Here is a 13294-nt window from a genome sequence, read left to right on the forward strand (position 1 = left end):
CATTACATCCAGGTGTGACCCAGAAGAAGTGAGTCGCTCTGCCAGCTATTCAAGTCTTGCCATTTAGTCTAATGATACAACTATCTGACTTGGGAAGACCTCCACTAAAGCCATTTGGGTGTTGAACCCAATATAAATCATTCTCCCTCCACCAGCAAAGATCTTATAATCTTCCCTACAATGTCTGCTGTGAACCGGTGTGTGTGGTAGACTGAGAGATCTTCTGACACCTTTTCTAGACCTTAATCCTATCAATCAAAATGAGATAAAGCCACCTAAGAGCTGTGCTAGCTAGGCCTTATAGGTGCACAAATCACAATGCTGTGAGTTTGAGAGCAAGGGACATCCTGTGATCCTGTGAGCTTAAATACTTCCCATTTGAAGGAAGTCTAAGCAACCTCTGAAGTCTCTGCAGGAATGGCATGCCTGGAAGATCCAGTAGATCCCTGAGTACCTGCTTTTCCCTGGCAACCTTCACCTTTTGTCCACCTACTCCTTGGACCTCTGATTCAGTGTGGGAGAGAAAAGGCATCAAAGAATTATTCTTTTCACAATAATTTTCTAGTGTGCCTTCTGCACGCCTTCCAAGCCAATTTCAACCACCCATTCATTATGGTCTTGCTTGTCATTGAGGCCTGGTGCCATCCACTGGAAATCAGAAAGCTGGATTATCATTGCCAGCATCATCCCTAGCATGTATTGGGTGGGTTTTGAGAAAACCAAGCTTGTTCCAAGGCATGTTCTTCAGTCCTTAGAGGACATAAAGGAATTGCACGTCCTCATTGGTCATAAGAGCAGAGCATATTCCAAGAGTGTCAGAAGCTGGTTTTCTTGAGAGCAGTAGGGAAGCCAGGGATGTTAGGCTCTATCTGATGGCCTATACTGTTCCATTTAATTTGGGCCGTGCTTCTGCCTCTGGTTTAGTGCCTTCCAACCTTCACAGATACTTTTGGCTACAGGATGCTGCAACCTTTTTAGCACTTCTGTCAATCTCTGTGTAAAGGAGATTTCCCTCTAGCTTTAAAATCCACTTCAAGGGGTTGTCCTGAAGCATAAATAATTTTTCATGGCTAAGAAATTTTTATATAAAGATACTCTGATGAGGGAAATCCAAAAGCAGCTGCTGTGTTGTTTCAAGATGGGAAAGAGCCTCATCTGAGTAGAAACAGATGCGGCAATGGAGAAAGGAAGAAATGCAAAGCACAGGGGTTTTATTTTGGTCCAGAAATTGGAAAATTATATAAAGGGTGATTGAAAAGTTCACAGAGCCAGAAACAAAACAACGCAGAGGAGAGGAGTTCTGGGAAGTGTGGGCCTATAGGTATGAAAAACACTTTACTAAATCAGCTTTGGGGGAGTCAGGGTTGCTTCCCTGTGTGGCTCATGTTCACTTGACAGGCTGCAGTCACCAGAGGCTGGGCGCTACTTTCATCCATCAGCTGAAGCTGTTATTTTCAGCAGGGTCTGTGTTTTACTCATTCTTGATTTACCGTTTGACTTTTCTGATTGCACTAAGACATTGGTTTAGTGCAAGCAAATGGCTTCTTGCTTGACAGGCTCTGGCTTGATACGGACTTTTTGTTGGTGATGGGTAAACCTGAGAATTTTCTAGAGAAATTTAGGAGCTGAAGGTGGGACTAAAACACAACTCAAGACTACAGACTGTTTCTGACTCTAGTTTAGAGTAGGGCTGGTGGGAGGCAAAGGACCCAACATGCGTTTCTTATTCCTCTCCTATATATGTAAAGGTTTTTCTGTGTGTGCTCTTTTGTATTCACATGTAAAGAAATTTAACTGTTCTCAGTATTTTACTAATGTATGACAGTGCCTTCTCAACTCCTTATTTATTTCTTTACACTCTTTCCACTTTTTTCTGTGATCTAAGCCTGAAAACCACATTCAATCCCCATTAGTCACCGATATCTTCATCTCTGCTGCCCAGAGGCCTTTGACTACAGCAAACTGCCATACAGTACCTAACTCCATTATCCTGCATTTATCTGAGTTTACAAATTAAAGATGCTATGGACTATGATAACACTTTCAACTACAGATAGGTAAAACTACAGTTCTAAACTTATAGAGACCTAAATACAACACTCAGGTGACATATTTAAGTTAGTCTTGAGTAACTTAAATAATGCCTTATCATCTGCAAATCTTGCTCCTTGCTCTGCTTTCAGGATTATTAATAAATGATGCTCCTCTAAGCAAACCCAGTTTGCCTTGCTAAAAATTGCCTATTTGTTTTTCTTCATCTTTGCTTTTTGACTACGCTGTGATAGTGATTTCCTCTGGGTAGCTTTAATTTCTTTATAACATTGTGGAGAATTTTGTAAAAACCTTTTCAAATCTGATTAATTGAAAAGTTAATTTTCTGTACTGTTTTACTGTTTTATCCTCAGAGTTCTCAGCTGTTGGACCATGGCAGTCCTTTTCCTGCTCCATTTCACCTCTGAGCCTTTTGCATGCTATCACTCATTGCATTCCTGGTACATTTAAATTACAAATTAATTAGAACAAATTCCTCTGTTCTTTCTGTTGTCTCAGTACAAAGCTTGGAGTAACTTTGGGTGCCTAACCTAATAATAAATGGGACTAAAAATCTCTTTTCTTGCTCTCGCTTCTGAATTTGCCTTTCTTGTTTATTATGTAAAAGGGTCTACATTATGGTTAGGTTGTACCATTGTAATGAGCATCTGAGGTGAGGCTGAAGGTTCACTGGCAAAGCTGCGGGCTGAGGAGGGGGACAGTAGGAAGGTTTGCAGCTCTGCCTTACCATGCTTTCAGCAGAGCGCATAGGGAAGGTTGCACTGGCTTTGCTTGTCTCCAGCTGTGCTCCAGGTCGCTCTGCTGGGAGTAGGAAACCCAAGCGGGTGACAAGAAGCAAGCTCTGTGAGGATACACAGCAGGAACCACTTAAGGTGACATTGGCTATCCTTGGAATAATTTGTCCAAAGATTTTTTTTTTTTTCTTTTTGCTTGCATGAGGAATAAGAGCATAAAGGCACTGAAGCTGAGTGTCTGCCTTTGCTTCAGAAGACAGCTTCAGTAACGTCTGACAGTGCTCCACAAAGTAAATACAAGCCAGAGAAACTTCACTTTTTTTCTGACCCAAGTCTTGTTTCAGGAATACACCATCCTAAAGACAGGTCATCACTCCCATTTTTCCAAGTGAACTTTGAACTGTGTTGTGCTGGAAGAATGCTGAACAACACTATCATGCAACCCAGTCGCGTTTTAAAGCTCGTACTGAGTAATGCTTGTACAGTTAAGATAACAAGACGTTAATTAAATGAACTGTTGATCGTAAGTGATCTCCAGGCAGGAATCTGTCAGAGTTGCACGTTGCTAAAGTAATGTGAAAACAAGAGCTGACTCATTCAAGTTCCCCATGAGAATGAAAACAAACATCACTTTTGGCTTTTTTGCTTCAGTCATATTGAGATGTTTTAATTTTGACTTCACTGGATGTTTTCACTTCGTAGTGTGCCGTGTCATGAAAAAAACCCCATCAGAAGCCAACCCAAGCCGGTTCACCCTCCCGACGCCCACCCTGGCACCTCCGGCGGGGTCAGGCGCTGCCCACGCGCGCGCAGCCTCCCCCAGGACACAGCGCGGGGTCACCCCCGTCCCGTTCCCCACTGCGGCTCGCGCACCGACGAAGTCGCTCCCGCACCGGGCCCTTCCTACAGTCGGCGGGGCCTGGAAATGGCGGGGTGGCGGCGGCCGTAGGGACGGGGTCGCGACCCTCTGCAGGACCCACGCCACGGCTCCGCAGGTACCCCGGCGGGGCGGGCGGGCGGCCGTGCCCCTCCCGGCCGGCCCCACGCCCTGCCCGCCCCCGCGGCGCGGGACGGCGCGGGACGGCGCGGCGGGGCGGGGCGGGGCGGGGCGGGGGGCGGGGAGGGCCCGGCCGGGCCGGGCCGGGCCGGGGGTAGTGGCGGCGCCTCCTCGGGCGGCGGCGGCCAGTTAGCTCGGCGGGGGCGGTCGGGCGGGGTTTCCCGGCCAGGTGGGTGCCGGCGGAGAGCGGAGCCTGGTCGGGCCGGGGGTCTGCGCTGCCGGCATGGTGCAGCAGGAGCCCGCCGGGGCGCCGGGGCTGGTGGCGGCCGCCGCCACCACCGCCGAGGTGCGGCTGTCCCGGCGTCGCTGGGCCGTGGTGCTGCTCTTCAGCAGCTACTCCTTGTGCAACGCCTTCCAGTGGATCCAGTACGGCAGCATCAACAACGTCTTCGTGCACTTCTACGGCGTGAGCGCCTTTGACATCGACTGGCTCTCCATGACCTACATGGTCACCTACATCCCCCTGCTCTTCCCCGTTGCCTGGCTGCTGGACAAGAGGGGCCTGCGCCTCATCGCCCTGGCCGGCTCGGCCCTCAACGCCCTGGGCGCCTGGGTGAAGCTGGGCAGCCTGAAGCCGCACCTCTTCCCCGTCACTGTTCTGGGGCAGGTCATCTGCTCCCTGGCCCAGGTCTTCATCCTGGGCATGCCCTCGCGCATCGCCTCGGTCTGGTTCGGCTCCCGTGAGGTCTCCACCGCCTGCTCCATCGCTGTCTTTGGGAACCAGGTAATGGGCGGCTGCACCCCGGCTGGCCGGGCGTGAAGGTGGGCTGTCACCTGCCTGGGTGGAGGCTGGGAGCGCTAAGGGGGCAAGCGAGGGAGCAGTAAGGGATGCACAGGGCCTGGAGGGCAGCAGCAGCGGGTAAGAGGTGCTTACACGAAATTCCCCCTGGGAAATGCAGCTGGAACCTGGAGGGACACAGCTGTGGTTAGGCTGTGAGCTGATGGTGGTGACAGAGGCAGGTAGGACTTAAGCCTACAAAGTCGGGGGCAGCGTGAGGGTTGAGCGTGATTCTGGCTTTGAGAGATATTTGGACTTAGGGTCTTCTCCAGTGTCCTCCTACTCCCATCTCTGCAAATCTCCAGTCCAGGGGTATGATGGTAGAATCACGGATGGCCTGAAGGGGAACGCGCTGTGCGGAGAAAGGTGCTTTAGGTGAAGTGTTCTGCAAACCTCAGATCTGCATGTGCACCTGGACTTCACAATGCAATATCCTCTTTGTGCTGACAACTAGATGGGACGAAGGAGATAATCCGTCTACTGAAGAGAGTACTTGTCATTGAGCCCTGGAGGAAAAGGACTTTAGCACTTTCATACCTCTTGAAAGTAGGTACAGAGTTTCCACAAGCAGTTGCTTTGAAAAGAAACAGACCTTCCATCAGGCTAGTGCAAGGTAAGCTCCCCAGCCACTCTCATATCCAGGCAGGTCACTTAGGCCAGCGACTCGCACTTCCTCAAGCTGTGGCAGTCTTTTCTTGTGGCCAGCTAGTGCTCAGAGGAGCTAAATTTTTCTGCAGCTTTGAAAGGATCAAGGAAATAGCTTCTTGACCCTTGCACCTGAACACGCACTCATCCCTTTCGCATGAAGCAGATAGGCCAATACTGATGCAATGCGGCGTAAGCGATGTGAGTCTGGCTCTGCAACGCTGACGTGAAGAAGAGGGAAGCGGAAGCTGGCATTAGCCTGCTAGGCTGAACCTGTACCCCTTGCTTTGAGACTCAATGTACTCCCCTACACATGACTCTTGTCATGCTGGACCATCTCTGATTCAGCCAGTGGGTGACTGCTGTTCAGATTTGAATGGTTTGCAATTCACGTAGCTTCTAATGCATGGTTCTTCCTCACAGATAACACTGTGTGCAGCGGGTTTGCGGTCCACTTTCCCCACATTCCTGGGTTTCTGTATTTATTTAGGTACTGCCAAGGCAAAAAGAGATGAATGCTCAGAGATGGTATTTGAGGAACTGAAGTTTGTGGAACATTGCCAGGGATTTAAGGAGACTCCGGTTTACATCTTTTGTAAAGAGAAAGCATACTTTTTCTCTGAGTCTAAGCTTTCCTCTTTGCTCTTATTACCCAGGCTAGTAGGCTGGTTTTTTATGTGTTTTAAATGAATCTTTAGAGTGGAAGGCATTTAACTTGGCACGAGCACTCTGCTGATTTAGGAGTAAATAAGTAACTGAGCATTTTGCTGTCAGACTTTTTTTTTTAATTATTCAGGTAGAGTTACTCAACAGTGTGCATAAGAAATCCAAACAATGAGGCTTTTAGCCTGTGCCATATGAGTGTGTGGTATCCTCATCATCCTAAAAGGAGTGGGTTAGTATAAAAGTTGTGAAAAGCAAACTTTGGCTACATTTTTGGTGCTCCACACTGCTCTGGGGGCTAAACTGACATGGCTATAAGACCTCAGTTCAGTACATAGCCTTTTGTTTGTGAGCCCAGACTTTCCGTTTAGAGAACTGGAGAAGTCAGGAAAGGCAATGACTAAAGGCAGGGTGTGCTCCATAGGCAGGACCTACTCATTCCCTTAGTCAAGGGTTCTGAGGTGCATAATTTCAGTGAATGAAAAGTAGCTATTTTCTTTACTGGTGATGTTGGGCAGGAGGAAGATATATAGGCATCCTTTTTTCTTGACTCTGCAGTTAAAGACTCTGTTTTAGGGAGTGTTAGCAAAGGGTATAATGCAGTGGGTTTGTAATTGCAGTATGCCAGTTTCGCAAATTATTCCCTATGCCCCTGTATGGTTTTCCTTTCCTTGCTATGTCAGTTAGTTACAGATCCTCAAGGTGGAAAGCTCTGTCATGAGTTGTTAGCATAATTATTACTATTGAATGCCAAGCACTGATGTCTCTGTCTATCAAGAATTGTAACCAACTACATGGTGGAGTGTGACAGTGTCACTGCTTCTTTGTTTGATACATTTGCCCCCATTCTGCTGCTACCCTCTTGGCTTTAGGCAGCATTTAAGCAGTGCTGTCCTGAGGAGAGTCCTGCCTGCTGGTTCATTTAGGTCTGCCGGGATGATGTCTGCTCAGGATGCCGCTGCTGCTTGCTAAGTGACGGTAACCTTCAGGTTTGAAGTAGCCCTGAACAGTAAAACATTGAATCAGTTCAGTCATTGAATACTAGCCAGACTGGGTATTAAATACCTTGGAAAAAACAAACAAACCAACCCTACCAGAGCATCAGATTATCTTTTGCTTGTTTCTGGTCATGTGTTGGCTGAGTTATCTAAAGTGCAAAGAAGGGTTAGATTGAGCATTCTTGATTCAGTGCTGGAGAGCTTCTAGAAGAGAAGAATGTGGACACCTGTGGAGGAAGCAATCACATTCTTTTGTTTACCCACTGCTGGTTTTCCTGACACTTTACTTTTTCCTGTTTTAACAGGGAGATGCACAGGTTTTCCATTCTTTTTCCTTGCCCCTGCTCATGCATGTATGGGGAGGTGTAGAATGGGGTTTACTTGCCTGTTGGATACTTTGGCATTAGAATATTAGTGTTATTAAAATATTACTTGCATCTCATTGCTTGAAAGACTAGGAAAAAAATCTATGTGGGGACTTGACCTCAGGCTGAAGTTCTGGGGTAAGGAAGCGGAAGTGTTTTGTAGAGTTCACTAGTGTCCTTCAGATTTATTTGAATATTGGGAGGAATTTGTCTGACATGCTTCTGAAATACAGCTGTCAGCAGTAGCGTGCCTGATACATCATCATCAGTGTCACTTGTGGAGGCGCTTGGCGCTGGGTATCTACGGTAAGTCCTATGCACGAGAGGTGGGTAGGAAAGAGCAGTTTGCATAAGGCTGTGCTTCTTCCATTTTGGTGTATTGATTCATCAGACGGTTCCCTGTTTGGGGCCGTGGTTCAGACCTGACAGGTTGCAGCAAACGGGCTCTCTGGTGACAGGACTGCAGCAGGAACAAATGCTCTCCCGAGGTACTGGCATTTGCAGGAGTAGGCGCTTGCTGGAGCAGCAAGTCTTGCCCCTTCCTTTAACATACTTGCTGTGCTGTCTTTTGGGGATGACGAAACATGGTGCTGTGGCATGACAGAACTAACACAGTGGTGGGAATGTTTAGGTAACGAGTTAAATTCTTGTGGCTTTTTCAGATTTATAAGCTGGAGCCTGGGGGTCAGGTACCAGCTCTCTGCTGGACTGCTGTGCTTCAGCCACACTTTTTCAGGCATGTTAGTTATCTCCTACTGCTGTACCTCCTCGTTGTCACCTGATGGGCAAGGGACATAAGCAGCATGCAGAGAAGTGTATAACTGTGTTGCACAGGGACAATGAAAGAACATTTGTGTTTGTGACTTTGTGTTGCTTTGCCCCTGGTATTGTTACATTTTTGATTGAAATAGACCTTGTTCCTGGCTCTTGCCCTTCTGACAAAGAGAAGGAAGCAGCTGATGGTCTGGGGAGTAGGGATGTGGGCATGTTAGGCAATATTTCTGCTGTAATTTTGCCTCTTCGTTTTTTAGCAGGCGTTGATAAAAGGTGTTGATGTAGTTTAGGAGGAAGGAAAGCTTCAGCTTCATATTCATCTCTGTCTCTGGAGAAAAATGATGCAGCACCTTACTGATCTTCAGGTGGGGTCTGTCCTTGTTCTGATGCAGCTGGCTTATGACTTCAGAGGTTTAGGGCTTCCGTAACAGAAAAGGCCTGAAGCAGAGTTTTTAGGTGGTATCTGCAGACTGCTGGGAGTGACAGTCTAACAGTGATTAGGTGATGCCTTCTGAAGTGGACAAACTGGATGATAAGTTGTGAATGAAATTCAGGTAAATGCTCTCTCCTTCCTGGTGGGTCCTTTCCTCTTGTTCTGAACTGGGGGGAAGTCTGCATGGGGTAGTGGATGGGGTGGGTGTTGCTGAATAATTGGGTCTGCAACATCTGAATGGCCATAGCTTTTGTGCTGGTGAGCCTGCAGTGTTGTTTGTGCTGAGCATGTGCTGCTGTTTGATGCCTCACTGCTAACTCTGTTCTGTACCTTTCACCCTTCAGGGAAGGCAGCATCTGATAGTCTAAGAAGTGTTGTGGAAATGGAGCATATCCTGTGGAATTCGTGTCTTCGGGTGGACTTCGAGATCTCTTTGGTTGTTCTGTCCCTGCTGGAGACTCCCCAACTCTTCAGATGAGATTTAATTCCTGTTAGAATAGGAGCAGGTGGTGGTCTGTCTTGCATCCCTCTGTACCTTGGCCCTGTATCTCCCAGGGTTTTAGCTATAAGAATAGAGGAGATTTTTAGCAAGGAGCCAAGAGGAGCTGGTAGTGGCAATAGTTAATGGCTGGCATTCTCCAGCCCTGGCTCCTTTCCCCCACCCTGGTAAAGAAGGGCAGGGTAGATCAGAGCAATTGGATCACAAGGAGTGCTGTGTGGCCGGTTCTCTGAGATCCTGGACGTGGCTTAGTGTGGAAGGGTGTGCTGACCAAATAGCAATGTGGCTTTCCCAGGAATGCTTGAGTTACTATAAGTGGATGCCGGAGCCTGAAATGAACTTTTTCCACCCATTTCATCTGGTGCTCACTTCTCAGCCATACACCAAAGGCAGGTCCCCCTTCTCCCTTACAAAAGGAGCTGGCTTTTGGGTTATATTCCGTGGAAGTTGCACAGGAGTTAAATGAATGACTGCAGTGTTTTTGCCGGGAAGGGCTGCCCTATGGCACCCTCAGCACTTGCCCTGCAGGGTCCCCCAGGGCTGGCTATGATAAGGGACTGTAGTAGGTCCTTGACCAAAGTATTATATCATGGAGAATGAGGATTCCAACAGTAGATGAGGTAGCTGTCAGCACTGAAATCCCTCTTCTGCTGTTGTTTTGCTGCATTGCATTTCCCTACCAGTAAACTGGGGGAAGGTGCATTAAAGGCTGAGAGGCCCTAAAAGACTTGCATAGAGAAGCAGTCATCATCATATGGCATTATGTCGTGTTAAGCAGTATGAGATGATACCACAGAAGCAGAAGTGTGATGGGGAAGGGACTTTGCTTTGCTTCTGAAGAATTTTGGTTGTGCAAGTGCAGCTAGAAAAAATACATTATCTCCCACAGCAGTGGGAGAATATAAAAGAGCCTAAGCCCTATCTTATCTCATCACAAGGCCTGGATTACAATTTTTCCTTTCACAAGTTAGGTCCTTTCTGCTTCTGAAAACACTGCAAGAAAGGTGACTAAGCTGTGGTTTGCAAATATTTACATATGTTGACTTCCTGACTATTTGGATTTCAACAGGCTCTTTTAGTTTCTCTGTCAGTGGTACGGAAGAAGAATATTCTGGACAGCAATCCATACAAAAGTGTACTGGGTAGGAACTGCCGGCTTCTGCTTTACACAGCTCTGCAGCTGGGGATTTTCAATTCTACTGTAGCCTTTTGTATAGAAAGGCAGCTGGGACTTCTGCAAAAGATTGGGAAGCTGATGTGCAGTAGGGGTCACAGGGTGTGAGAAGCAGGGTGGCCGTCTGCTCTCTGCAGATTGTGATATGTGAATTGTAGGGTCAGAAAGCTTAGCTGCTCCTGTGAAATGTTGTGGTTATAGTGTGAGAGGCACCTGTAGTTAGAAAAGGAGGGAGCACTGCAGGACAGGGCTTTGACACACAGACAAGAGCAGAGGACGAGGCTGTGTTGCACAGGGCTTTGGAATAGGTACCTTCTCAAAGGGGTTCCCTGGGTGAATGGAGAATCAGGTCTGACACATTTAATTATGTTGGCAGAACTGTTGGAGAGTCATCTGGCACAGGTCCTGTATGTACTGAGCTTGATTCAAAGTTCCACTTTCTCATACATGTGAAAGCAACATAGTGAGAAGGAGAGCCCTTTTGTTCCACTTCGTAAGGGCTTTCCTACTGCAACAAGAGGCACGCTGTTCAGATCCAGCAAACCGTGCTACTTGCCCCTCCTCCCACCTGTCATATGTGTCATTTTGCCACTACCAGTTGTGTTCTGCATCTTTGCATTGTTTTTTACTACAGGGTAGCTAGTGTGGGCTACATGACATCCTGATCTTGTCTCATCTGTTACTGAGCAGCACAGATGCTGCTGTACTTGGCTTGTGTGTTTTGCCTGTAAGATTTTTGGAAAGACAACCTATTGTGGTGGTTATCTGAGATGGAGGTTTCTAGAAGAACAACAGCTGCAGTGTGCAGGCTTGCTTTGTTGACTTTTCACTGAGAACCTTGGCTTCCCTGGTAATAATATTGTCAGATCAGTTCTCATCGTTCATTTGGGGAATTTATTTATTTTTAAGATTTCAGTATCTGAAGCTACTTGTATTAGAATCAAGTATAATTTAAAAAAAAACTCAAAGCAAATCCCAAAAACTCAACACATTTCTACTATTGTGTTCGGAGCAGAACATCTTGCAAATGTGAAGCCCTTCAGGCTTAAACATATCTGTCAGAAAACAGGTAGATCAGTGTGTACAGCAGGACTGACTTCTGACTTGGTAAAACAATTGAAATATCAGCCACTTTCTTCCAAAGCATGGTAGTCCCTCTGTTTTTCTAGAGGATTCCTCATCATCATGTTCCTCAGTTGATGTGAATGTTGAGGACTAGAGGTAGTGGCTGTGTGCTTTAAGGAAATGGTTCAAGACTGATACTGCACCTCCCCAGCAGTTACACAAACCTTCCCTGCTTCCCTGCAGTGGAGGAGGCTCTGTTAGAAATGAAGGGGTGACCCTCAGAAGGATTCTGGCAGTGGCACTGTGTGGGTGGCTTGGTGTAGAGCTGCCAGGAGGGAAGTCTTTGGCACAGGTGAAGTGTTGGTTTTTATTCATGCTTTAAAACATTGAATGTGATAGAGTTTCACAAACATCCCTCAAAGAGGGGTCTCCAGTGCATAGTTAGATTCTATTTCTGTCATCCAGGCTGATCTGGGGTGGTGGTAGTATGTGTTAAAGATTGATTCCCAGATCAAAATGAGTGTGGGCCCTGTTAAAAGTCACTCTTCTGGGAGTGGAAAGGTAGAGTAGCTCCAGTGGCATGTTGACAAATGCAACGAGCTCTCTTTGCTGAGAGCAGGTGAAGCCCTTGATTTCATTTTAATTTTTTTCTTCCCAAAGCCTTTCCTTTGGAAAGGTACAATGCATCAGAACAGAGGAGCATCCTGCCTAGGTCAGGCCAAATTTGTCAGGCAGCCCCAGGCCAGTCAGTGATAAGTGCTAAGGGAAAGACAGTAAAAAAGGAGTGTATTCTCCTAATTTTCCAAAGTCTTGGCTTGGGAACTTGCTGAGATTGTGTTGAAATCATAGTGTCTGAAAGGCCTATTGTATAGGTGTTTATCAACGTGCAAACTTCAATCTTTTGATTGGTACAGTTTCTGCCCATTTGTCCAAACTGGTGGGCTGCTGGCCCTGGCGTTTCCTGGGACTCCCGCCTGTGCTGGGCCTCTTAAAAATTCACATCACTTTTCCCTTACTCCATTCCTGATGTGAGTATTTGGTAGCAGAGCAGAATTAGCAGTTTGGTGTGTCTGTGTGCAAGTAGTGTGGGTTTTCTGTTGACTTTTTCTTTTGAACTCCTTGTTGAATACCATCTGGTCCTGATGCCTTGTAAAAGAAATCAGCTGATATAAATTGATTAAGATCTTCCACTGGTAACGCTTCAGATTTTTGCCATGTGAAGAGGTTCTGTTGGTGTGGAAACCTCCCATAAATATCATGTCGTCAGCGCTTGTGCAAGACTTCATTTAATTCTCCTTCTTTCTCGAATGTTCTCCTTCCACAGTAATCTGTTGGCCCTACAGACTTTCTGGCAGGCTTCCTGATTTTGCTGTGTTTGAAGAGTTTTGACGTAGTTTGTAAAGTTGATCTGTAGCCCTTTTTCTTTTTTTTTTGCCTAATCATGGCTTTACTTTTGCTTGGTTCAGCTTGCTGTTTTTTTTTTCCTTTGCTTGAAGGAATAACATCCAGTTTTTGAGTTGGGTGGTGGTTTTTTTTTTTTTAACTCAACTCTGGTTCTTTTATTCTGTTCTAAAATCTTTTGCTGATATTCTCTAGGCTTACCTAGGCTTACACTGAGCCCCTGATGCAGTGCCTGTACACAGCCTTAATGCCACTTGCAAGTACTTAATTTCTTTGGCTTTTCTTTTAAATTTCCTTTTAACAAGCTTGTTTCCTTTTAGGCAGCTCCCTCTTGTGAGTTAAATATTGCCATAGCACTTTGGAGGGTGGGTTTTTTTGTTGCTGCTGCAAGGAAGCTGAATTTGAGTGCACTGCAGAACTGTTCTGTAATATTGATTGTGGTCACACTGTGCTGCTCTAGGTCTAAATCACAAATTGTGCTGCCTCTTATAGGTTCTCCTCAGAAAAGAGTATTTCTGGAATCCAAAAATGCAGCCTCTGCATCATCCCTGTCATGACGCTTATTTAGCCTGCAAGGGCATGATAGAAATTTCTCACTGTTGTATGTTTTCTGCCTTTGCAGCATCTCTTGCTTTCTGTTTTTTAACACTTTAATT

The 13294-nt window shown here is 46.5% G+C and overlaps 1 protein-coding gene across 6 annotated transcripts in view; it reads left to right on the plus strand.

Moving 5' to 3' along the window:
* Positions 1-3761: 3761 nt before the first annotated feature.
* The window catches only part of FLVCR2 (FLVCR choline and putative heme transporter 2), a 42186-nt gene continuing 32653 nt past the window's right edge, over positions 3762-13294 (plus strand). For 2 of the 6 annotated variants that reach the window (XM_064460420.1, XM_064460421.1), the window contains exon 1: positions 3925-4567. In XM_064460420.1, coding sequence (XP_064316490.1) covers positions 4067-4567 — 501 coding nt within the window. In that variant the 5' untranslated portion in view covers positions 3925-4066. Of the gene's footprint in view, positions 3782-3921; positions 4568-13294 lie in introns of those variants that run through there. The other 4 variants (XM_064460425.1, XM_064460423.1, XM_064460424.1 and 1 more) reach the window with 4 other exon arrangements.

This window comes from Phalacrocorax carbo, chromosome 9 (assembly GCF_963921805.1).
Source record: "Phalacrocorax carbo chromosome 9, bPhaCar2.1, whole genome shotgun sequence".
Lineage (NCBI taxonomy): Eukaryota > Metazoa > Chordata > Aves > Suliformes > Phalacrocoracidae > Phalacrocorax > Phalacrocorax carbo.